At 34.0% G+C, this 24578-nt stretch overlaps 1 protein-coding gene across 2 annotated transcripts in view; it reads left to right on the plus strand.

Annotated features, from left to right (window-relative positions):
• Nucleotides 1–513: 513 nt before the first annotated feature.
• The window catches only part of LOC142233752 (venom serine protease Bi-VSP-like), a 31518-nt gene continuing 7453 nt past the window's right edge, over nucleotides 514–24578 (plus strand). Inside the window, exon 1 of one of the 2 annotated variants that reach the window (XM_075304775.1) lies at nucleotides 514–1022. In XM_075304775.1, the coding sequence (XP_075160890.1) occupies nucleotides 932–1022 (91 nt within the window). In that variant the 5' untranslated portion in view covers nucleotides 514–931. The remainder of the gene's footprint in view (nucleotides 1023–24578) is intronic. The other variant, XM_075304774.1, reaches the window with a different exon arrangement.

Consider the following 24578-nt stretch of genomic DNA (forward strand, 5'->3'; position numbering starts at 1 on the left):
ACAACTTTAATAATAAAAGCAAATTTGGTTTAACATTTAGTTTCGGAGAGAAGAAATTAAGTTTTTACGTGTATATTAGATGGCAACATTGACCGGAAAAGGCACCAATAGTACTCAATGAAATGTTAAGAACCGGAAAATACAAATACTAGCCTAGAAGTGAATGTACTGTGTTGGTTGAAAAACAATTATTTAATACATTTATTATTAATAAGTAAGTAGATGTACTTACTTTTACCGAGTGATCAGAACTAGTAGCTAGGGTAGCTGTTGTCTATCCCCATGGCAAATTCTAATTGTGCTATATTTTGTTCTGAACGTCTTATGGCAGGTTTTAATATAAATATCGGTTTCTACTGCTACTGGGCTGTGTTTTTAACATCATTATTATCATTATTATTATTTTTGTTTTTGCGTTGGGAAGAGAGTATCGGCAACCTGTTCGTCACTGAATGACCAGTAAGAAAGTCAGTTACTCGTTCGTTGTCTTCACATGAGAAAACCTAAAAATCGCAAAGCTCTATAAAACACGTTAGCAAAGGTAGCATTTCTGCCATATTTGTCTCGTCATAAGAAATTTAAAAATCAGTTGTGGTTTAAACGCGCACTCTTGAACAACCGGGAAACGGATGAAACAAAAAAAAAAAAACAAAATAGTCGAATAACAAAACAGAATATTTAAATAAGATTTGCATAATTAAGTGATATTTATACAATATTAAATAAAAATAAAGAGTAATACAAAAATAAATCTGTGCCACTTGAAAAAAAAAAAAAATACCAAATATTGCTAAAATAACAACTCCAAAAAAATCTGAAATTTGTGGTTTCAATTAACACTTCTAATTCTGGAAGTGGATCTCATTCCATTTAAAATTTTCAATACTCTCAGGTTCTCATTCAAGTGTTAAGAAAATAATTGTTTATAATCATGAGATTGTGTGAATGTTTTGCGGCAGCTTTAATTGTTTTAGCTAGTATTACTACGCCGGTTTTACCCCAGCGTAATTTTCGACAACAAGGTAATCTAACAAAAAATAAATGCACGATTTTTTTTTTTTTTTTTTTTTTTTTATAACCAAAAAAAAAATCAAAACCCCCTAATAGTCGTATGCGAATCAATTATTAATTAATGAACTTGAATTTATTACTTAATTATTCAAATAATAAAAATAAACTTATTTCAATTAATTAACAAATAAAACAGGTTTTATATCAAACAATTTGGTCACTTTCTGTATTTGACGAATGAATTAAAATAAAACACTGGATTAATAAAACACATTTGATTACCAGATTACTAAAGCAATAATTCTCCATTTTCGATTAACCCTTTAATTAGTGCAGAATTGTATTTTAAACGAATTTTGGGTCCAACTGATCCTAATGCTGACGTACTTCGATCCCACACCCAGAGAAGGAATATGATCACCTCCAAGACGGTGTTTGTCGCAACCAAGTTATTCTCTCGGACATTATGTATCTAATTTCGACAACAAATTTAAAATAATATTTTGCTCTAGTAGGTGCTCATATTCCTTCCCTGCATGAATGGACAAAAATATAAGAAGGCCACCCATGGCTAACCCTTAGAAAAAGGGGTTGGTTCCCATTTAGACCATGTTGATCCATTGTGTTTCGTCAGAGTTGTTTCTCCTCCTCTTCGTCACTCGTATTCGAATTTCCATACGAGTTCCAAAATGAACGTTCTAGTTCTGTCATCCCGAAGCCTTGATGGAGGCAAGTATATCCTTCAGATTGCAGTTCCGTACATCGGTAATATCCTGAAAAAGGTGCCTAGTATCTTGTTTCTTCTAAAAGATAATGCTGGACACTGGCGCAGATAATGGTAGGAGTCGTCTGTTGCCTCCGAGTTCAGACACCATCTCCAAATATCATCAGCCATTGAGCCAATCCTTACCATGTGTTTTCCAAGAGTGTTATGTCCTGTTATGATATCCATTAGTGGTCTCAAATCATCTCTATGTGTCGTCATCAGAAAATCAGAGTTCGTGCTACGCTTGTCATTTCATATCAGTTTGGTCTGCTAACAGTCCGCAGACGAAGCCCAACATCCTTTCCATAGTTCATTGGAATATAAAGATAGCGCGGGAAAACATCTGTAACGATGTTATTCGTTCCGCGTACACCTTCTTTGGCCAGCCCAATGCCAATAGCAATGTCCAGGTACCCAGCACAGAGTAATATTATGTTAGGGTAGGTTAGGTGGCAGCCCGATGTATCAGGCTCACTTAGACTATTCAGTCCATTTTGATACCACAGTGGTGAACTTCTCTCTTATTACTGAGTGCTTCCCGATTCCATGTTAAGCTCAATAACAAGGGACCTCCTTTTTATAGCCGAGTCCGAACGGCGTTCCATATTGCAGTGAAACCACTTAGAGAAGCTTTGAAACACTCAGAAATGTTTCCAGCATTACTGAGGTGGGATAATCCACCGCCGAAAAACTTTTTGGTGTTCGGTCGAAGCAGGAATCGAACCCACGAGCTTGTGTATGAAAGGCGGGCATGCTAACCATTGCACCACGGTGGCTCCCTAATATTATGTTGTTCAGTGACAGCTCTAAGCTCTCTATGACAGCGGCTTACTAACTTTATTGCTGCCTGACTGTCGATGAAGAATCTGATATCGCTTCTGAATATCGGCCTCATCAACCGTAGTTCTGCCGCTATCAGTTGATCCAGGTATACTTAGGCTGCTAGACGAACTGCTAATGAGGAGCCAAGCTAACATACAAAGGTATGTGAACAAAGGCAGTCCCCAAGGAGGAGTTCTATCACCTCTTCTTAGGAATGTTGCCATAAACAACCTTCTGCTTTCCGTAGAAAAAAAGGATAAAAGTGGTGGCATACGCAGACGATGTGGCACTAACAGTCAGGGGAAAATTCCCATCCACAATCAGAGATGTTATACAGAAAGCCCTCCGGATGACTGAGAAATGGGCGAAAGAGAATGGTCTTGGAGTAAATCCTGCAAAGACAGAATTAGTCATGTACTGGAAAGATCGCAAAACTCCCACGGTTAAGCCCATATCCTTAGGGGGTATTGAAATTCCCTTTGGTGAGTCTGGACAGGAAGCTGAACTTTAAGCTTAATATTGAAGAAAGAGCGAGAAAATCCACGATAGCTTTGTACTCGTGCAAAAAGGCAATAGGAAAAAAGTGGGGACTAAAACCGAAAATTATGTATTGGCTATACACGGCAGTGGTTAGACCTATAATGCTATATGGTGTTGTAGTCTGGTGGTCGGCACTTCAGCAACCGAAAGGTTTAGATAAAGTTCAGCGTATGGCGTGCTTGTGTATCTCAGGCGCATTCAGTAAGGCAGTAACAGATTCCCTTAATGTCATGCTGCATCTATTGCCTTTAGACATTTTGACCAAACAGTCAGTTGCAACAACGGCTGTGCGGTTGCGCGAGCTATCGCTGTGGTCGGAAAAAATGTACGGTCACAGTTCGGTCCTCAAAATAATGCCAGATGTGCCTAACCTAGTGGATTGCACTCTGGCGAAACTACTTTTCGACAAAAAGTGTTTTTCAGGCTGAAATATTAGCAATAAGAGAGATGGCGAATTGACTGAGAAATAATGTTCCAAAAAATGTTGGCATTAATATATACTCAGACTGTCAACCTGCAATAAAATCCTTGAACTCTGTGTTCCTTAACTCGAAAACGGCCATCGACTACCGCAAATCTCTCAACGAGATGGCTGAGCAGTACAATATTCACCTAATATGGGTGCCTGGCCATAGGAACATACCGGGGAACTGTCAAGCAGATGAGTTAGCAAGGCTAGGAACTACCTTACTACCTTAGCCTTGCTAACTCATCAAGCAGATGAGTTAGCAAGGCTAGGAACTACCTTACAGGGGAACTAGAGTCTGTTGGTATGTCTTTGGCTACCTGTAAGCTCTTACTGCGTGAGAAGGCTGTCACGATGACAAATGTTCGATGGGAGAATTGCAAGGGTTGTAACGACACCAAGCAAATATGGCCCCATTTAAACTTGAACCGCACACTAGATATGCTAGTGTTCTCAAGACGTCAGATATCACTTCTGATATCTGCTATAACGGGTCGCTGCCTGTTAGGCGAATTTGCAAAAACTATTGGTGCGAAGTATAATGACTACTGTATGAGCTGTCATGATGCCGAGGAAAAGGAATCAATTAAACACCCCTTGTTTGAGTGTCCTGTATTTTGTGTAAGGCGTAAGCGAATTTTAGGGGCATATAGCTTTAGATTACTGGCGGACCTGGAAAACGTAAACTTAAACAGTCTGTTAATGTTTTTGGAACAATCTGGTTGGTTCAACAAAAGAAAATAATAGTGAAGGTTCAGTGGTTAAAACTAGAAGTGCCCATATGTAATAGGTACTTTTAGTTGAATGTGGTATCACAATGGACTGAATAGTCTAAGTGAGCCTGCAACTTAATCGGGCTGCCACTTTAACCTAACCTAACCTTGGCCAGCACAATGCCAACAGCAACGTCCAGGTACCCAGCACAGAGTAATATTATGTTGTTCAGTGACAGCTCTAAGCTCTCTATGACAGCGGCTTACTAACTTTATTGCTGCCTGACTGTCGATGAAGAAGCTGATATCGCTTCTGAATATCGGCCTCATCAACCGTAGTTCTGACGCTTTCGCGATAACAAATCCCTCCGCCTGAAAAATGCTGCATCCGCCATCCATTTTATATGAATCTATAAACTCTAACTCTTCGCAGTAAATACCACTGCCTTCAACCATTTTTGATCCATTCGTATAAATATTCAGGTCTCAAAAATGTATGCGTTCCTCTTCCCAATCCTCTATATGTGGTATAATCGATTTCAACTTGCCCCCATATACATGCCATAAAGTCTGTTGTAATATCTTGCCCGACTGAAGCAACGAGTTCCATATATCTGCATTCCGCGTTTCCGAGCGAGTCCAGTCTCTTATGAGTCTCACCTCAGTCTCATGAGTATCATCTTCCGCTGTTTTCCTGACATTCAGATCAAGTGCACAGACTCCCATCAGTACCTCTAGAGCTGCTGTGGCCGTTTTTCTCATTGCACCAGTCATATAAATAGGCGCCGTCCTGTTTATCCTGTTGAACTTCTTCTGTATATGATTCCGATGGTTCGTAATCGTCCCCCAGACGTGACATCCCATAGGCCTACCGCCCATACAAAAGGATAAAAATATCAGCGGTGAAGTAGTACAAATGGCAGAACTGAAATTCAGAGATCCAGTTTTTTGTTACAAGTCCCCAAAGAGTGACCATGATGGCCAAATAAGCATAAAATTTGAAAAATTTACAAAGCTGTGTGATTTTTTAAAGTTCGCTACATTTGAATGAATGAAATACCAGACCTTTTTCATCCAATTTCTCCTTTACTATAGTGTGGCTGATATGTATTGCAACGAACTTCAAATTGCTAAAACCGCTCATTTGACAGCTGACAGATTTAGTCCAGTACCAGTTCATTTTATTGTATACATACCTACAAAGGCATTTTGGTCTATTGCATTTAACATAGAAATAACGTTATTCGTGATGGAATTCAAAAGTATATATGATTGGAAATCCATAAGTGGCTATCGTTAGAGCCCTCCACCATTTAAAAGTGAATATTTTTTTCTCCTACCACTTCACGTTATCGTGATACTGCAAGTGTTGGATTGCGTCTAAAAAGTGGACGAACGAAAAACGGTAAGAACACCAGAAATGATATGAAAAGTAAAGACTATATTTGATCGAAACCCACGCCGTAGTATGTTTCAATTTCAAATTCATCTTGGAGGAAAGAATTATTTGTTTGCTTGCTTGCAATTGATTGATTATATATCAACATCATAAAATTTAGGTCAAGGCTGGGTAATTAATTTCATTATTATTTCCCAAGAAAATTTCAGGAGAGAAAAAGGGGGTTTTCTTCATAGTCATCTGAATACTAATTAGTTGTTAATTGTAATTCATTGTAAACACTTAATAACAACAATTATATTAAATATTTGATGATATTTTCGTTTTTACATCATTGTTTATCAATCACTTTATATGATGCAACAACACATTCCAAGTACTCATTAGAAATAGTTAATAGACAAATATGAGCAAAATAAATATTTAAAAATTAATAAAACGACATATAAAAATATGTCCCTAGCGTTGATAAATCAATTTTAAAGTAAAGAGATGGTTGCAAAAAAAAAAACTTTGTTGATAATTGCCAACACCGAATAATGTTTTTCAACTATTTGAATTATTACTATTAGATTTTTTTTTATTGAAACGGCATGTATCTGTAATTTTGTAATAACAGTAGCAAAAGTGTGCAGTTTGCAGAAAATATTTTCACTTTCTAAGACGATCTAATGGTGTTCGTCTTTCTGCTATAATCACCCTACATCCTTCAATAATCATCTTGAAAATTTGCACAAACTCGTCTGCAAACAAGTCAAGTTCGAAAATGGGCTACAGCCGTCAGATTTTGATATAGCTAACATATAAACCGACTTTCCATTTCGACGTTCTGTTGTTTTTATTAAATTTGCTTGAAATTGGAAATCTAGAAGGATTTTAAATCCTAAAAAAGCTATGCCAAAGAGCTAACTTCCCAACAAGCAGACCCCAATGAAATATCCACCGACTTAATCGGAATTACCTCATAAGGTGATGTAGCCTTCGGGGTCGCTCCGTCTGTCTGTTCATATCTTTGTTGTTCGTTTAAGAAGAGTCTTTATTTTTTTCTTACAAAATTTGATACGGAATATTTTTGATACAAGAACAAAAGCTATTTAATTTGGATCAATTTTAGATATTTAGATAACCCCATAAATATATATAGCTTGATTGGCACATGCACGCAGCAAAATAATTCTTTCCTCACAACTGAAATTTTAGACAAACAAGGATAGTTTCTCATTTGCTTTTCGCTGTAAGGAAATTTCTTTGGAATAAAAGTATATACATTTTGTGTAAATATTTATTCCTTTCCAGGATGTAAAAACAATTTCTAACTAAAAAAAAAACAATCTTTTCTGGCTTATTGCATTTTCCCTCACATCTTTCTCACTTCCACTACACCCAGAAAAAAGTGACTCCTTCTTTAAGTTAAAATGAACTCATTGTGAAGAAAGTTGAACTTCGTCAATGCGACAAAGACATTTTTATTTGTTAGAACGATGTGACTTTCGTAGAAATTAGGTAGAATGCATTCCATATGTTAGTTAACATTTTCCTATATTTATGTACCACTATACAACAGAATGAAAAAATTTAACTGAATTGAATTCACATATGGATTGATTTTTACTTCAAAATTAGAACTGCTTACCTTCGTTTTTAAATACAATTTATTTATTTATATAAGCAATTTTTTCTTGTATAAAATACATGTTTTATTAATATATTAAATATACTTATTTAAAATCAACAGCATCGACTGGCCTTGAAATATTAGTTTATTATTCCACTATTTCCAATTTCCACACGCAAAGAAAAAAAACGTTTGGAAAACGTGTACCGAAAACGTTTTTCTTTTGTTAGAGTTTTTTGAATTGCTTCGAAAATTAAACTTTTATCACCAAGAAAATTCGTTTGTTACAAAGTTTTTATTTTTTCAATAAAAAAAATTATTTTTGAAACAACAACAGAGTCCATTTCGTTTATATCAAACACTGTTCTTTTCTGACTTTTGGTCTTTAATAAAACACATTTTACAGTTCAAAATTTAATATAGTACAATGTAATGTTGAACATTTTTTTCGGAATCTTCCGAACATATGTAGAATGTATGTAAAAAAAAAAAAACTTTGGTCGAAGCAGGGATCGAACCCACGACCCTTGGCATGAGATTCAGACGTAGCAACCACTGCTACACGGTGCCAAACTAAATGTTTGTTTCTGTTAAATAAACTTTGTTTATTCGGTTCGTGGGCGCCGCAAGCTATGCTATATAAATATAACTTATATGGATATTTATCTATTGATGACCATAACAGGTACATAGCTCAGTGGTTAGTGTGTTGGTTTACAAAGTGCATGGTCCGCGGTTCGATTCTCAGTCCAGGCGAAAGTTAAAAAAAATTTAAAAATTTATAAAATCGTATAATTTCTTCTACATTGTTTGTATTACAGAAAAAGGTGCTAGGTTAGGTGCTAAGAACTAAAAATCTTCGTGGAAGTGAGAAAGATGTGAGGGAAAATGCAATTAGCCAGAAAAAAAATTTTTTTTGAGTTAGTCTTTATGAAATTGTTTTTACATCCTGGAAAAGAATAAACGTTTATCACAAAAAGTATATACTTTTCTTCCAAATACACTTCCTTACAGCGAAAAGCAAATGAGAAACGAACTTTGTTTGTCTAAAATTTCGTTTGGGAGGAAAGAATTATTTTTTTGCGTGCATGTAACATAATGTTATCAACTGTAAACCGCATTTTTCTTCTTCTTGTACCTTACACTTTTAATAAGTTGCTGCCTAACGATTTTGTCCTCCTTTTGCAATTTCAATACCTACAAATATAAAAAATCATAAACCAATTTTTTCCATAAATGGTTAGCGTCACTGAATATTACCTGATAATTGAAGGCGAATTAAGGGGGTTGTTATTCTTCTGGTATTTTCTCACTCATTTAAAATAACAAATATTTTATATATTTTATTTGTTATTTATTATATTATTTTACTAAATTATTTTTTAACTATCTCTCCGTATATCATAACAACACGATTCCAACTAAAAAACCAACCCAAACATATCGATTATATCGATGACAGGTATCGATTACAGGCATATAAAAGAAATATAGGCAAATTTCCTACACGCAAAGAAAAAAAAAACGTTTGGAAAACGTGTACCGAAAACGTTTTTCTTTTGTTAGAGTTTTTTGAATTGCTTCGAAAAATTTAAACTTTTATCATCAAAAAAAAAAAAAAATCGTTTGTTACAAAATTTTTATTTTTTCAATAAAAAAAGTTATTTTTGAAACAACAACGCAGTCCATTTCGTTTATGTCAAACACTGTTCTTTTCTGACTTTAGGTCTTTAATAAGACACATTTTACAGTTCAAAATTTAATATACTACAATGTAATGTTGAAAATTTTTTCGGAATCTTCCGAACATATCTGGAATATATGTAACAAAAAAAAAAAAACAAAAAAAACTTTGGTCGAATCAGGGATCGAACCCTTGGCATGCAAGTCGGACGTAGCAACCACTGCTCCACCGTGCCAAACTAATTGTTTGTTTCTGTTAAATAAACTTTGTTTATTCAGTTCGTGGGCGCCGCAATCTATGCTATATAAATATAACTTATATGGATATTTATCTATTGATGACCAAAACAGGTACATAGATCAGTGGTTAGTGTGTTGGCTTACAAAGTGCATGATCCGCGGTTCGATTCTCCGTCCAGGCGAAAGGTAAAAAAATTTTAAAAATTTATAAAATCGTATAATTTCTTCTACATTGTTGGTATTACAGGAAAAGGTGTTAAGAACTAAAAAACCTCGTTGATGTGAGAAAGATGTGAGGGCAAATGCAATTAGCAAGAAAACAATGTTTTTTTTGAGTTAGTCTTTATGAAATTGTTTTTACATCCTGGAAAAGAATAAACGTTTATCACAAAAAGTATATACTTTTCTTCCAAATACACTTCCTTACAGCGAAAAGCAAATGAGAAACGAACTTTATTTGTCTAAAATTTCGTTTGGGAGGAAAGAATTATTTTTTTGTGTGTATATTCTAACAAGTGTGTTTCCTTACGTTTTGAAAGGATTGAATACTTCTTAGTACGAATGAACTAAAATATTTTTCTATCCCAAGTGTTATTCGTATGTATGATAAGCTACATACATACATATAATAAAGGAAGTCAGAATTATCATTTTATAGGAAATTTTACTAAATTTGACGAAACTTGGGTTTAGTTCGGTTTTTTATTTATTTTTACGAATGCTTTGTTATCAGTGAATAAATTTTTCTTTTTCACTAGTAAATTCTTATACCCAGCGAAGAAAACAGTATTAGTAAAATTCCATGGCTTATTCTAGTTAATGAACTATTCCTAACTGCTTTCAGGTTAGGATTTTTTTACTGAAACAAGTAAATTTTATTATTTCACACAAATTATCCCTGCACCACTTTGTAGATCTAAATCCGTCAAATGTGTTGGGGGCTATATATATATATATATATATATATATATATATATATATATATATATATATATATATATATATATATATATATATATATATATATATATATATATATATATATATATATATATATATATATATATATATATATATATATATATATATATATATATATATATATATATATATATATATATATATATATATATATATATATATATATATATATATATATATATATATATATATATATATATATATATATATATATATATATATATATATATATATATATATATATATATATATATATATATATATATATATATATATATATATATATATATATATATATATATATATATATATATATATATATATATATATATATATATATATATATAGCCCCCAACACATTTGACGGATTTAGATCTACAAAGTGGTGCAGGGATAATATAGTCGGCCCCGCCTGACTTTAGACTTTCCTTACTTGGTTTTTTTACATATATTCCAGATACGAGTATGTTCGGAAGATTCCAAAAGGTGCGTACTATTAAATTTTTGCTATGAAATGGTAAAATGTGTCTTATTAAAGACTTAAATTCAGAAAAGAAGAGTGCTTGGTATGAACGAAATGGACTGTGTTGTCGGTTCAAAAATAATTTTGTTATTGAAAAAATAAAAATTTTGTAACAAACGAATTTTTTTGGTGATAAAAGTTTAAAATTTTCGAAGAAATTCAAAAAACTCTAACGAAAGAAAAATGTTTTCGGTACACGTTTTCCAAACCTTTTTTTCTTTGCGTGTATATGGTCATATTAGACTTTCTTCAAATTTTTTTTCATAAGATAATTCTTTGCAATACTTCGTAAATCTCCACAAACTTTCAACCATATCACCCGAGATTTCTCATTTCATATAGTCAGTACCACCCCAGCTTATCATACCTGTGTGTTATCTGAATAAATTAAAACACAAAATATTTAAATTTAATCAAAATATTTAAATTTAATTTGTCATTTTTATTGTATAAATGTTGTGTCATAAATTGTGGATTGCTTTATCTTTGTTATGAAATCAATATATTTTTCAGTGTATCATCGAATACAGAAATCCCATATCAATATGATTGATCAACGTTAATTGCCTAATGAACATGTATGAATGTCAATACAAATTTAAATCAAAGCTCGGTCGCACACGTTTAACCTTTGGGTGTGAATATGTCCGGCGTTTTATAAATAGTAGCTGCTGCTTTTGAGTTTTATAGAAGAAAAACAGCTGGTCATTGTATGTGTTTGGATATATGTATGTAGGAAAAGAAAAACAATTAATTTATAGGTTCATTTTATATCGAATCAATTTTTGTATCATCCACGATAGGATTTAGGTACATATATTACAATATATATAACAATCGGTTCATAATTTACAATGGGACTACAATTATTTGGTTCGATTTTAACTCAATTAATTTCATGAATTAAAAACGTAACTATTTTCAATTACTTTCTTATCTGACTTTGTGTTTTTAGTTTGATTAAAATATTAATTGTTTGAAATAAAATTTTATTTAAAATTAAAAAGAAATCCATCACTTTTTATACCCTGCGCCACACTGTGGAACAGGGTATTATAAGTTAGTGCATATGTTTGTAACACCCAGAAGGAGACGAGATTGACACATGGTGTCTTTGGCAATAATGTTCCGGGTGAGTCCCTGAGTCGATAGAACCATGTCCGTCCGTCTGTCTGTGAACACATTTTTGTGATCAAAGTCTAGGTCGCAATTTAAGTCCAATCGCCTTCAAATTTGGCACATATTCCAAATTTGGGTCAGAATAGAACCCTATTGATTTTGGAAGAAATCGGTTCAGATTTAGATACAGCTCCCATCTATATCTTTCGCCCGATATGCACTAATATGGACCCAGCAGCCAGAGTTTTATACCGATTTGCTTGAAATTTTGTACAAACATAACACTTAGTCGTATATTCAAGTGTGCAAAATTTGATTGAAATCGGTTCAGATTTAGATATAGCTCCAATATATATCTTTCGCCCGATATGGACTAAAATGGTCCTAAAAGCCAGAGTTTTGGCCCAATTTGGTTGAAATTTTGCACAGGGAGTAGACTTACCATTGTAGTTATGCGTGCCATATTTGGTTGACATCGATTCAGATTTAGATATAGCTCCCATGTATATCTTTCGCCCGATATGCACTTATATGGGCCCAGAAGCCAGAGTTTTATACCGATTAGCTTGACATTTTGTACAAGGAGTACAATTGGTAGTATAGTCATGTGTGCCAAATTTGATTGAAATCGGTTCAGATTTAGATATAGCTTCCATATATATTTTTCGCCCGATATGGACTTATTTGGCCCCAGAAGCCAGAGTTTTGGCCCAATTTGGTTGAAATTTTGCACTAGGAGTACAATTAGTAATATAGTCATGTGTGCAAAATTTGATTGAAATCGGTTCAGATTTAGATATAGCTCCCATATATATTTCACCCGATATGGACTAATATGGTCCTAAAAGCCAGAGTTTTGGTCCAATTTGGTTCAAATTTTGCACAAGGAGTACAATTCGTAGTATAGTCATGTGTGCCAAATTTGATTGAAATCGGTCCAGATTTCGATATAGCTCTCATTTATAACTTTCGCCCGATATGGACTAATATGGTCCTAGAAGCCAGAGTTTTGGCCCAATTTGGTTGAAATTTTGCACTGGGAGTACAATTAGCAGTGTAATCAAGTGTGCTACATTTTATTGAAATCGGTTCAGATTTATATATAGTTCCCATATATATCGTTCGTCCGATTTACACTGAAATGACAAAAGTGACCAATGTTTTAAACCGATTTAATTGAAACTTTGCACAGGAAGTACAATTAACATTTCAACTGTCTGTACCAAATTTGGTTGCAAATACCAACGTTTTCCTTGTAAAATCGCCTAAAAATTTTGCACAGATCGGAAAATGTGGATCTACAAGGTGGTGCAGGGTATAATATAGTCGCTCCCGCCCGACTTTAGACTTTCCTTACTTGTTTTCTTCTATGACAGGGTGTAATTTAAAAACAATGGCATTAAAGACGAAGTTGGTTGATATAAAGTTTTTTTCCTTGTCCATAAGTCGAGAAACTTTCCAAGAAGTCGTTTTTTTCCGTATAGTTAAGTGCTTCGACATAAAAAGGGGTATCTTTACATGAATGACAATTTTCTTTGACGAAGGTTAACATGGCTTAATGATTCTGAAAAATTCTTTAAAACTTGTCTTTAAATTTGTTGACAGTTTTTATTTTGACTACAAAGCAAATAAGCGTTTAAAAATGGGATATGTTTTTCCACACTCTATTTTAATGACGTTTTTGCTTGAAACACAGCATAAATTCTACTTGAAGTCGAGTCTGAATTTAAAAATATAAGTTGTCGTTAATACATGTTTAAAAGGCTTTGATAGCACATGAATAAAATGAATAAATTAAAATTTCTTTTCTAGAATCAAGTATACAAAACTCAAATCTAAAAGTAAAGCATCCTTACTCAATTCTCCGAGTATTTGGCTCCGAATCAATATCAAAATTATTAGTGTATAGACGAAATCTTTGGAACCCGACATGCTTTTTTTTTCGGCGCAGTTGTCCGTAAAAATAATTTTAACAAGTATATACGGCCGTAAGTTCGGCCAGGCCGAATCTTATATACCCTCCACCATGGATTGCGTAGAAACTTCTACTAAAGACTGTCATCCACAATCGAATTACTTGGGTTGCGGTAACACTTGCCGATGGCAAGGTATCTTAAAAAATCCTTAACACCGTCTTCTAAATTTTAAGTTAGTCCATACGAGGGATATATTAAACAAAAAAAAGGCCGATTAAATAAGTATATATTTCAGATCGACAAAATTTTCTATATAAATAAAATGTTGACATAATTTTCTATAGAAATAAAATTTTGACAAAATTTTCTATAGAAATAAAATTTTGACAAAATTTTTTATAGAAATAAAATTTTGACAAAATTTTCTATGGAAATAAAATTTTGACAAAATTTTCTATAGAAATAAAATGTTGACAAAATTTTCTACAGAAATAAAATGTTAACAAAATTTTATACAGAAATAAAATTTTCTACAGAAATAAAATTTTGACAAAATTTTCTATAGAAATAAAATGTTGGTAGATTATTTTTGATGATGAATTTTGCTCCTCGGATCGATTTACATCGGAGCTATATACAATTATTGACCGATATGAACCAATTTTTGCATGATTATTAGAGACCATATACGGGCTCGGATGAATTTTGCTCCTCTAAGAGGCTCCGGAGGTCAAATTTGGGGATCGGTTTATATGGGGGCTATATATAATTATGAACCGATATGGACCAATTTTTGCATGGTTGTTATAGACCATATACTAACACCACATACCAAATTTCAACCGGATCGAATGAATTTTGCTCCTCCAAGAGGCTCCGGAGGTCAAATCTGGGGATCGGTTTATATGGGGGCTATATATAATTATGGACCGATGTGGGCCAATTTTTGCATGGTTGCTAGAGACTAAATACTAACACCGTGTACCATATTTCAGCCGGATCGGATGAAATTTGCTTCTCTTGGAGGCTCCGCAAGCCAAATCGGGGGATCGGTTTATATGGGGGCTATATATAATTATGGACCGATATGGACCAATTTTTGCATGGTTATTATAGACTATATACTAACATCACATACCAAATTTCAACCGTATCGGATGAATTTTGCTCCTCCAAGAGGCTCTGCAAGCCAAATCTGGGGGTCGGTTCATATGGGGGCTATACGTAAAAGTGCTCCGATATTCCCCATTTGCAATACCATCCGACCTACATCAATAACAACTAACTATGCCAAGTTTCAAGTCGATAGCTTGTTTCGTTCGGATCTTAGCGTGATTTTAACAGACGGACGGACGAACGGACATGCTCAATTCGACTCAGAATTTCACCACGACCCAGAATATATATACTTTATGGGGTCTTAGAGCAATATTTCGATGTGTTAGGTTAGGTTAGGTTAGGTTAGGTGGCAGCCCGATGTATCAGGCTCACTTAGACTATTCAGTCCATTGTGGTACCACATTGGTGAACTTCTCTCTTATCACTGAGTGCTGCCCGATTCCATGTTAAGCTCAATGACAAGGGACCTCCTTTTTATAGCCGAGTCCGAACGGCGTTCCACATTGCAGTTAAACCACTTAGAGAAGCTTTGAAACCCTCAGAAATGTCACCAGTATTACTGAGGTGGGATAACCCACCGCTGAAAAACTTTTTGGTGTTCGGTCGAAGCAGGAATCGAACCCACGACCTAGTGTATGCAAGACGGGCATGCTAACCATTACACCACGGTGGCTCGATGTGTTACAAACGGAATGACAAAGTTAATATACCCCCCAACCTATGGTGGAGGGTATAAAAATGAGTGATATCGTATACTACCAGAGCTATCATAATATCCCCTTTTATAGTCCATATATGACTTTTCAATGTTTTCGCTAAACCCCGAATTCGGATCACACCTAAAGAAGTAATGCAAATTCTGTGCAACTGCTGTTGAAATGGAGGACTTCCGTCCTATGACAAGCCCATGTTAAATCCATCGCTTCTGCGTCAATTTTGCACCACTTCCGGATCCAAAAAGAACATTTTCATTACTTTTTGGCGACGCTTTTTTTGCTGGGTAATTACGATAGTCCTTAGACAAATTTTTGAAAAAGAAAATCAACATATTTTATTTGGAGTTGAAATAACGATTTCATCATGTGACAGATTAATTATTTATTTTTGTCCATACTGAGAAGAGCAAACACAAATGATCATTGTGTTATGGTCTCCTGTTTGTTTCTTAAGTCTTTTGTTTTACTTTGTCAACATTAAATGATTTTGCCTACACTATAACTACCAAAGACAATAAACTTGAGGAAGATAGGAAATTGGCTACTGAGGAGATCAAACCATTTACCGTGTTAGTTTCATACTCGAACCAAACGCGTATACGACAAGTATTGACATAGCATTAAAATGCAAATAAAAAGAAATTAAGTGCACGAAATAAATTTCCATAAAGGGGAAAATGTATTTTTTTTGTTGTTGCCTAAAATTTAACATTGTTTCATTAAGAAAATTAAGTTTTTCATTTAAAAAGTAAAAGCGAAAAACAAATAAAAGAAATTATAAACATGTATGGAACTAACATGGTAAATGCAACATTTGGTATGACGCAAGCCAATTTCCTATCTTCCTACAATTTATAATCTTTGGTATCAACAAATAGTAAATCTTTTTAGAATCACTTAATGTTCTCTTGTTTTCCATATTCTGATTGTAATCTTAAATTATTGCATTGACAACGAAGTAGTTTTTTATAATTATTTGTTATACTTCAGTCGTCTTAATATATGACTATAATAAACTCTGTATTGTTTATTTAATGTAAACTCCAAGAGTGGGTATAGACAATATTCTTTATTTGAAAACGTATCCTTATATAACTACCGATAAGAAACAGAGATTATGGCTCTTAAAGGAGATACGCATGGACACGTCAGAAATCTGAATGTGATCCAGATTGAAGATTAACCACCGATGAAAACGCATTTATTGTACGAAGTACACCTTTTTCGATTTTTCCAAAGTTTTAAAAAGTTGCGAAGTCGAAAAGTCGACATTCATAAATTTTGAATATTTTAAAATTGGATTTTTATACACAATTTAAAGAAGGCGACAACAAAATTTAAATAATCAAATCTTTTCCATCTCTTCCAAATTAAAAAAATCGATTTTCCGATTCCGGTTACAATATCTACTAGTATATGAAATTATTGTACCAACACTTGATTATTAAATTTCTAAAGTATTTAATTGAAACGATGTATGAGCTATTTCATATATAAGAATTAAACAGAATGATGGCAGAATATTAAGCCATTTCAGATAATTTTTAAATGAACCAAACTTAGATTGGGGATTTGTGAAATGAGTTAATTTCCAATTGAATTTACATCCGTAGCACGAACCACTGCTCAATAAAATTAGACTATAAAAGTATTAATTTGTATTTTGAAATTAACATACTTGCACTGAAACAGATGTTATCAGATTCCAAATGTGATTGCAATAAATCTATAAATATAAAATGTGTGTATTCTGTAACTATTGTATCTTCATAATATAATATTTGTATAATTGTATTCATTATAAATGTGACAGATGGTGTGTGAAATGAGGATCAATTCTTTGTTAATGTATGCTTATATTCTGACTAATAATTTGCCTCATTGAATACTTATTTAAATTCTCGAACAAGTAACGTATTCTAGTGATCTTCATAGATCAATGCTCTTTATAAGCAGTGAGTAAGTAAATGATTTAATTTAATATTCTAAATGTATACGCGTTTGACAAATGTTATGAAACAGAGTTATTAAAAATAAGCAACAATTACTGAAGTAGAGCACTTATAGCCTTCAATTCAAACTTTATTTTATACCTTAGTTTTGAGACAACTTTTCGACCTTCCTAAAATTGATGGATCATATTATATTATATTATAAAGATAAGATTCTCAAAAACCATATTATTGACTCTTGTCACATATGATGAGATCGAAAAGTGTACCTTTTACGTTGTTATTAACGTATGGTTAACCCATTCCCTGCCAATGTACTCGCTTGAGTACAGAAAATTGGCAACATTTAATTTCGTAGAACTTTGTTTATAAATGAAATTCCTCAGACAAATTTTTGAAAAAGAAAATCAACATATTTTATTTGGAGCCGAAATAACGATTTCATCACGTGGCGGATTAATTATTTATTTTTTTGTCCATACTGAGAGTAAACACAAACGATCATGGTGTTATAATCTCATGTTTGTTTCTTAAGTCTTTTGTTTTATTTTGTTAATATTAAATGATTTCGCCTACACTATGACGAGATAGAATCAAAAAGTGTACCTCTTACGTTGTTATTAACGTATGGTTAATAGAATTGGGTAGTGAACAGGTTTCCTATTTTTTTTTGTTCAGATAATAAAACATTTATGTTCTTAATTGGATCTCAACTTTTTGTAAGTAAATAGAGTCTTTGGAAAAGCGGGAAACAAGTGTTTCTTTGTAAATCAGAAATTTTCTAGTAAATCAGAATTTAAGTTTATGTTCACCTTGTCCCCTTCTTATGCAACATTTACACATGAAATTAAAGATTTTTAAATTAAAATGATAAATTTTCCAATTCAATCAGAAGCGTTTAGAATATTAATTAATTTTTGTCAAAACTATTGGGAGTAGATAGAAAAAATTCGGAATTTTTTCAATCAAAGTATTGCATAACAAACCACTACTTTTTCACATTATTCTGGTAACATAGGGTGCCGCGACGAAAAACGTTTCGTCTTTTGATTTAATCCGTGAATCGACCCACTTTTTAGCTTCCTTATAAGAACGAAAATGCTGATCGGGCAGGTCTTGCGTTATCAATCGGAACAAGTGCTAATCAGAAGAAATTATGTTTGAGCTATACGGCGGGTAGTGAAGGAATTCCCATTTGAGTGTTTCACATGTGTTTTTAAAGGTTTTGCAATATCGTGGTCTTTTGACCTCAACTCTAATACTGAATAGTTTCAATCGATGTTACATAGCTTGGCGTGTAACTTCGAACAATTTGGCAAGTTCTTCTTGCATTTGACACAAGTTCTTACCAAGTTATGCCTCCAATTCAACATCGTCAAACTTCTTCTTGGACTTTCTTTGTCTTAACACATCAAAATCAACGCTTCTGAAACGTACAAACCACCTCTCGCTCGTTGAAACTGAAAGAGCACATTCCGGATTAGCTTATATGCTATAAAGATGTTAAGTTAAGCGTTACATAGTTTATCCGATTTTCCCGTAATTGGAGAGTTTTTGGATACGAATATTTCAAATTTGATAGACTTCTACAAAATCTATAGACTCAAAATTTAAGTTGGCTAATGCACTAGGGTGGAACACAATTTTAGTACAAAAATATGGGAAACATTTAAATCTGAAGCAATTTTAAGGAAACTTCACAAAAGTTTATTTATGATTTATCGCTCGATATACATATATGTATTAGAAGTTTAGGAAAATTAGAGTCATTTTTACAACTTTTCGACTAAGCAGTAGCGATTTTACAAGGAAAATTTTGGAACTTTGACCATTTTTGTCGAAATCAGAAAAACATATATATGGGAGCTATATCTAAATCTGAACCGATTTCAATCAAATTTGGCACACATGACTATATAACTATTTGTACTCGTAGTGCAAAATTTCAACCAAATTGGGCCAAAACTCTGGCTTCTGTGGCCATATAAGTCCATATCGGGCGAAAAATATATATGGAAGCTATATCTAAATCTGAACCGATTTCAATCAAATTTTGCACACTTGACTATACGACTAAGTTTTATGTTTGTACAAAATTTCAAGCAAATCGGTTTTAAACTCTGGCTGCTGGGTCCATATTAGTCCCTATCGGGCGAAAGATATATATGGGAGCTATATCTAAATCTGAATCGATTTCAACCAAATTTGGCACGCATTGCTACAATGCTAAATCTACTCCCTGTGCAAAATTTCAACCAAATTGGGCCAAAACTCTGGCTTTTAGGACCATATTAGTCCATATCGGGCGAAAGATATATATGGGAGCTAAAGGGTGATACGGTCAAAATTTGGTCAAGGGAAAACGCGTGTAAATCGGTGAAATCGTTTATTTAAAAAATCAAATTAAATTTCTTTTTTAAGTTCAATTAGTATAAAATTCAGGAAAAATATTCAGTTAGGCTTTCGCTTTTCCAAATCCGAATTGCCGGGCCTGACGCTTGACACCTGCCATCAGATTTTGTACAGCCACCTTGTCCACCTTCTTCGCCGCAGAAAGCCAGTTTGCCTTGAACTGCTGCTCGTCCTTAGCAGATTTTTCGGTCTTCTTTAGGTTCCGCTTGACAATAGCCCAGTATTTCTCAATTGGGCGGAGCTCTGGCGTGTTGGGAGGGTTCTTGTCCTTGGGAACCACCTGCACGTTGTTGGCGGCGTACCACTCCATGGCCTTTTTACCGTAATGGCAAGATGCCAAATCCGGCCAAAACAGTACGGAACAACCGTGTTTCTTCAGGAAAGGCAGCAGACGTTTATTCAAACACTCTTTCACGTAAATTTCTTGGTTGACAGTCCCGGAAGCTATGAAAATGTTGCTTTTCAAGCCACAGGTACAGATGGCTTGCCAAACCAGATATTTCTTTGCGAACTTTGACAGTTTTATGTGCTTGAAAATATCTGCTACCTTTCCCTTCCTTTTGCCGTATAAAACTCCTGTCCCGGAAGCTGCGTGTAGTCGGCTTTGACGTAGGTTTCGTCGTCCATTACCACGCAGTCAAACTTCTTCAGCATCGTCGTGTACAGCCTCCGGGATCGCGCTTTGGCCGTCGTATTTTGTTTATCATCGCGATTTGGAGTCACTACCTTCTTGTAAGTCGATAGTCCGGCTCGTTTTTTGGCTCGATGCACGGTTGTAGACGATACACCCAGCTTATTTGCGGCATCTCGGAGAGAGAGGTTAGGGTTTCGCTTGAAACTACCGGCAACTCTCTTTGTCGTCTCAGCTTACATCTGTAACGGTTGATTTGGCAACTTTTAACGATTTTGTCAGCTTTGCGTGCTAGTAGCTCGGATTTTCGCGATGCGCGAGCAAAATTTTGATACGCTGCTCTTTTTGCTTGGACGGCATTTTGACAACTGAAGAGTGAATTCCAAAATCAAAATAGGAGCAACATTCTACACACACACACCTTCAAAATGAGGGGTGTTCAGGTATTTTAAATGCAAAATTGAAAGAAATACGTCAAGTTTATATTGACCAAATTTTGACCGTATCACCCTTTATATCTAAATCTGAACCGATTTCAATCAAATTTTGCACACTTGACTATACTACTAATTGTACTCCTAGTGCAAAATTTCAACCAAATTCGACCATATAAATTCTGGGGCCATATAAGTCCATATCGGGCGAAAGATATATATGCGAGCTATATCTAAATCTGAACCGATTTCTTCCAAAAACAATAGGGTTCTATTCTGACCCAAATTAGGAACATGTGCCAAATTTGAAGGCGATTGGACTTAAATTGCGACCTAGACTTTGATCACAAAAATGTGTTCACAGACGGACGGACAGACGGACATGGCTATATCGACTCAGGGACCCATACTGAGCATTATTGCCAAAGACACCATGTGTCTATCTCGTCTCCTTCTGGGTGTTACAAACATATGCACTAACTTATAATACCCTGTTCCACAGTTTGGCGCAGGGTATAAAAATAAGTTTTTCCGGTGGTTCTTCTGAGTAATCTGCAGTCAAAATTGAAAATCAAATTTTCACAAAAAAAAAAAAATACAAATTGGAGGTTAAATAATATATACCAGAGATGTTACAAAAACGGTGTAATGTCAACATATCCCTATTTTCTACTCTACCACGATCAAATCAAAATAAAAACGTAGTTTAATGCTATTTTTCCAAAAAAAAAAAAAAAAAACATTTTTTTTAATGTGGTGTGCAGATGTTCTTTTTTTGTATATTATATATTTTTGGAATCGGTAATCTTGTGCATTGAAAGGTTAAGATAACAACTAAGATGAAATTTGCATTGCACAGAAACTGAAACGATTCTTCAATACCAGTGTACATATGAATTAGATTAAAAAACTCATCAATCCCACATCACATGATTTTAAAAATGAAAGTCAATGATCTTGATCATCAAACCATGAAAAATATCAACAATATCTATTACATCAGCAATTGAACTAATTTAATAATTCCTTGCTAGGCCTAAACTGTTAATTTGAGGGTTGGAAATTATTACGGATTTGAAATTACAGCTTGATGAATGACAACATGAGATTATAAAATGCACTTCACTTACTTTGTATAACTCGTTTCTATGCGTTTACACTTTCTTTACATCTCGATTCCCTAGAAAATGTAATTTGTAATATAAGTTTTTTCCGGTCTAAAGTTAATTGGTGTTTCTCTCCTCCCCCCACACGAGCGTACTTAATGAAAGTTAGATATAACATATAATAAACAAAAATAATAAAAAACTAAAAGGCACAGCGAAAACTTACTGCTAGGGTTATAATTTAATAGCAATAATGAAAGCTAGATGTAGATAAACTTGTTGTAGAGCTATAAATTGTAGCAATATTCTTGACTTGATTTTATTAATTTCGAATTCAAAATATTGGAATATGATCGCAAACAGTGGGAACAAAACCAGACTTGCTTAGTTCGAGCTAATTTAAGCAAATTAATATGCAAGGTCCACCGCTAATAAATACTCATTGATTAAGTCGGTGACGTATGTTGTGGTAGAGATTGATAGACAATTATGAGAGAATGGAAGAGAGTTGGTTAAGAGAAATTCTAAACTATTTTTTTTGTAAATAGTAAACAAAATGTTCTCTTTGTGCTCTCACTCTACCTCTCTCTTGATTTGGCCACAAAAGACTTAAGCTACGAACATGCTGACTGTGTATTAATGTAAAAAGACTTAAGCGACAAAAGTGTTTGAGTAACCCATAAAACAAGAGACTTAAGAACCAAACACACTAAAGTATGATTTCAAAAGGGAGCTAAATATGTAAATATATTTCAAAAAACAATAAATCAGATGGCGAATGAAGTTATCTAAGAAAACTACTGAAATGAAGATCATACTACTGCACGAGGACAGAAATAATATTGAACTTATATAAAAATTCAGGCAGCGAGTCCAATTCTCTCGAAATTAATTGTAAAAAAAAACAATATTGGTAAAATTTGCAAATTTTTAGAAATTCTGAACTATTTTCTGAGACACACGAATTTAGTAAATCTTTATGGCTCATTTGTGCATATTTTTATACCCACCACCATAGAATGGTGACGGGGGTATAATAAGTTTGTCATTCCGTTTGTAACACATCGAAATATCGATTTCCGACTATATAAAGTATATATATATATTCTTGATCAGGGAGAAATTCTAATATAAACCATATAAACCGACCTCCCGATTTGGGGTCTTGGGCTTATAGAAATCGTAGTTTTTATCCAATTTGCCTGAAATTTGAAATCTAGAGGTATTGTAGGACCATAAAGAGGTGTGCCAAAAATGGTGAGTATCGGTCCATATTTTGGTATAGCCCCCATATAGACCGATCTCCCGATTTTACTTCTTGGGCTTATAGAAACCGCAGTTTTTATTCAATTTACCTAAAATTGGAAATCTAGAGGTATTGTAGGACCACAAATACGTTGCCAAAAATTGTGAGTATCGGTCCATATTTTTGTATAGCCCTCATATAGACCGATCTCCCGATTTTACTCTTGGGCTTATAGAAATTACCTGAAATTCAAATTACCTGAAATTTGAAATCTAGAGGTATTACAGGACCACAAATACGTGTGCCAAAAATTTTGAGTATCGGTCCATGTTTTTGTATGGTCCCCATATAAAACGACCTCCCGGTTTGGGTGTTGGGCTTATAGAAACCGTAGTTTTTATCCAATCTGTCTGAAATTGGAAATCTAGAGGTATTTTAGGACCATAAAGAGGTGTGCCAAAAATGGTGAGTATCGGTCCAAGTTTTGGTATAGCCCCCATATAGACCGATTTCCCGATTTTACTTCTTGGGCTTCTAGAATCCGAAGTTTTCATCCTATTTGCCTGAAATTGGAAATCTAGAGGTATTTTCGGGCCATAAAGAGGTGTGCCGAAAACGGTGAGTATCGGTCCATATTTTAGTATAGCCCCCATTAGAACGATCTCCCGATTTAAGTCCTTGGGTTTCTAGAAACCGTAGTTCTTATCTGATTTGCCTGAAATTGTAAATATTCTGGTATTTTAGGCTCACAAAAACGTGTATCGGATTAAGTTTTTATTGGTCCATTTGGTAATGCCTCCTACAGACCGACTTCACTTCTTGAGGGTGTAAAAGGCGCACTGATCATGAAAATTGCTTGAAACTCAATGTAAAATTTCCAGATTTTACTTCTACAGATTTAAGATTTCAAATCAAGACGTTATTTTATAATTTTCTTGCACACTTACAAGAGATGTTAATGATTCCTCTAAAACTCAAACAAAAATGGTTCTTATAAATCCAGAATCTGATATAGTCCTCATAGGTGAAATCTTTAAATTTATCTTCGGGAAGTGTCCTCAAGTCCTCAAGCCCTCCTGAAATTTCAAAGGAAACCCTAATATTTGGTTCATGGTGGTGGGTATTTAAGATTCGGCCCGGCCGAACTTACTGCTGTATATACTTGTTT

The sequence above is a fragment of the Haematobia irritans genome, chromosome 4 (genome assembly GCF_050003625.1).
Source record: "Haematobia irritans isolate KBUSLIRL chromosome 4, ASM5000362v1, whole genome shotgun sequence".
In the NCBI taxonomy this organism is placed as follows: domain Eukaryota; kingdom Metazoa; phylum Arthropoda; class Insecta; order Diptera; family Muscidae; genus Haematobia; species Haematobia irritans.